Source organism: Nicotiana sylvestris, chromosome 9, assembly GCF_000393655.2.
Source record: "Nicotiana sylvestris chromosome 9, ASM39365v2, whole genome shotgun sequence".
Lineage (NCBI taxonomy): Eukaryota > Viridiplantae > Streptophyta > Magnoliopsida > Solanales > Solanaceae > Nicotiana > Nicotiana sylvestris.
In genome coordinates this window covers 151,525,700-151,528,627 of record NC_091065.1, presented here as the reverse complement: position 1 = coordinate 151,528,627, position 2,928 = coordinate 151,525,700, and the positions used below count along the sequence as shown (strand labels likewise).

The following is a 2,928-nucleotide window of genomic DNA, read 5'->3' as shown; positions in this document are numbered from 1 at the left end:
TGGAGTCCTAGGGGTCTATGAAGCCGTGTTATTAGAGTCTTGTTTATGGGTATGAAGTGCGCCATACTTATAAACAGGAGGCTACAAGCATTTAGTAAAAATCTCATTTTTGTCATACTTTAGATCGTGCAGTAGATCCTACCTCTATGAAATTATCTAATGTATTCGTTCTCCACAACTCACAGAAATGGCTCGTACTCGCAACTCTAACACCGACACTAAGGATGCTGCTCAAGAAACTATTGCTACTATTGTGGCTCAAGGTAGAACTAAAAAGGCTTCAACTCAGAAAATGAGAGGTAAATCCACAAAGGGTGTTCAAGTACCCCAGGTTGAACATGTAGAAGGGGTGGAGCATGATGAGCAAGTACCTCAGGATCCAATGCCACCCCCAACAGCAGCTCTGACTCAAACAACTATATCCCTAGAGGTGGGTCAGATGTTTAATGCAGTCAACATTGCTATGGAGATGTTTAAAGCCTTTATGGACAATCAGAACGAGAGAAGAGATGAGATTTCACCTCAATCAAATAGACAGAACAATTCTGAGTCATCAAGAGTGAATGAATTTTTGAAGTTGAGTCCTCCAGTGTTCCATGGTTCTATATTTGATGAAGATCCAATGTTATGGATGGAGGGTGTTAAGAAAGCCTTCCGAGTGATGAAAGCATTTGATGATGAAGCTGTGGAGCTAGCTGCTTACCAGCTTAAAGATGTGGCCGGCGCTTGGTTTGAGATGTGGGAAAAGGAAAGAGATGAAGATGATGGTCCGCCTACTTGGGAAGAATTTGAAGAGGCCTTCATGGCTAACTTTATCCCAGAAGAGGATAGAGAAGCTAAGGCTACAGAGTTCGAACAGCTCAAGCAAGGGAATAAAAGTGTGCAAGAGTACTACATGGAATTCATAAGGTTAGCTAAGCATGCTCCTCACATGGTGAAGACTGAAAAAGCAAAGATTCGCAGGTTTGTTGGCAGTTTAGCTTACCACATTAAGGATACGACATCAGCTGCAGCAGTAGGGATGGAAGCCTTCTCCTATGTTGTGGGATTTGCCAAGCACTTAGAGAAAGACATACAACCAAGGAGAGAAGAAAAAGAGCATAACAAGAAAGCCCGGACAACGGGCAAGTTTAATGGTACATCCAGCGGAGGTGGAAATAATTCCTCTAATAGGGAGTTATTAGCACCAGCTCAGTCCAGTCATTAGTCAGGTGGTGGCCTTCCTTCAGACGTACTCAGAGTTATGGAAATCAGTCTCGCCAGAATCAGAATTTTAGGACATCATCCTCACATAGCCAGAGTCATGCTGAGCAACATTCACACCAGCAAAGTCTTTGTGGAACATGTAAGCGGCAACATTCAGGTCAGTGCAAGTTCGGGTTTCATGGTTGCTACCATTGTGGAGACATTGGTCATATAAAGGCCAACTACCCAAAGTTGCGACGCAATTTCAGTGGTGGATCAACTCGTCCTTCTAGTTCCTCAGCTACTACAGTTGCACCCCCTCAGGCTCGTGGTTCTCATAATCAGACAGGGCATGGAGCAGGCAGAGGTGCATATCGAGTTACTCAGGGAGGGGGACAACCCCATTTGTTTGCTACACTTGATAGTCAGAGTGCAGAAGCATCTGCAGAAGTTATTACAGGTATAATTTTAGTCTTCTCACATAATGCTTATGCCATAATGGATCCAGGTTCAACGTTTTCATATGTGACTCCATACTTTGTAATTAACCTCGGACTAGAACCTGAACAACTTAGTGAGACGTTCCTCGTATCTACTCCAGTTGGCGAGTCAGTGAAAGTCACCAGAGTCTATAGAGGTTGTATAGTTTCGGTCCAAGGTCGAAACACCAAAGCCGATCTCATAGAGTTAGAAATGGTGGATTTTGATGTGATCATGGGTATGGGCTGGTTGTCTTCCTCCTATGCCATGTTAGATTGTCATGCCAAGATAGTCAGGTTCCAATTTCCAAATGAAGAAGTCTTAGAGTGGAAGGGTAGTTCAGCATCGCTCGTAGGTAAGTTTATTTCTCATCTTAAGGCACAACGAATGATCGATAAGGGGTGTCTCGCCTATTTGGCTCACATTATTAATCCAGAATCAGAACCACCAACTCTTCAGTCTGTGCCAGTTGTTAGAGAATTTCCAGAAGTTTTCTCAGATGACCTTCTCGGACTTCCTTCCGAAAGAATCATAGACTTCGGCATTGATCTCATGCCAGGCACTCGGCCCATATCTATACCTCCTTATAGGATGGCTCCAGAGAACTTAATGAGTTGCGAGAACAGTTGAAAGACCTTATTGACAAGGGTTTCATCAGGCCGAGTGTTTCACCGTGGGGTGCCCCGGTCCTGTTTGTCAAGAAGAAAGATGGGTCTCTCAGAATGTGTGTCGACTATTGGCAGTTGAATAAAGTTACCATTAAGAACAAGTACTCACTGCCAAGAATTGATGATTTATTTGATCAACTTCAGGGTGCAAAGTACTTTTCAAAAATAGACTTGAGGTCGGGGTACCATCAGTTGAGAATCAGAGAAGAAGATATATCTAAAACAGCCTTTAGGACTCGCTACGGGCACCATGAATTTCAAGTAATGTCCTTCGAGTTGACAAATGCTCCAGCTGCATTTATGGACCTCATGAATAGAGTTTTCAAGCCATTCCTGGATACCTTTATTATCGTGTTTATAGACGATATTTTGGTATACTCTAAGAGCAAGGAAGAACATGCAGAACACCTTAGAATAGCCTTACAGACCTTGAAGGAGAATGAGCTTTATGCCAAGTTTTCAAAATGTGAGTTCTGGTTGCAGTCAGTAGCATTCTTAGGCCACGTGGTATCTAGTGAAGGAATAAAAATAGACCCTCAAAAGACAGAAGCAATCAAGAACTGGCCTAGGCCGACAACGCCAACCGAAATCAGGA

The 2,928-nt window shown here is 43.3% G+C and overlaps 1 protein-coding gene across 1 annotated transcript; it reads left to right on the top strand.

Annotated features, from left to right (window-relative positions):
- The first annotated feature begins 1,303 nt into the window (after nt 1-1,303).
- On the top strand, nt 1,304-2,295 carry LOC138878423 (uncharacterized). Its single transcript, XM_070158100.1, has 2 exons — nt 1,304-1,363; nt 1,423-2,295. Exons 1-2 carry the CDS (start codon nt 1,304-1,306, stop codon nt 2,293-2,295), a joined length of 933 nt encoding a protein of 310 aa, XP_070014201.1.
- The last annotated feature ends 633 nt before the right edge of the window (nt 2,296-2,928 follow it).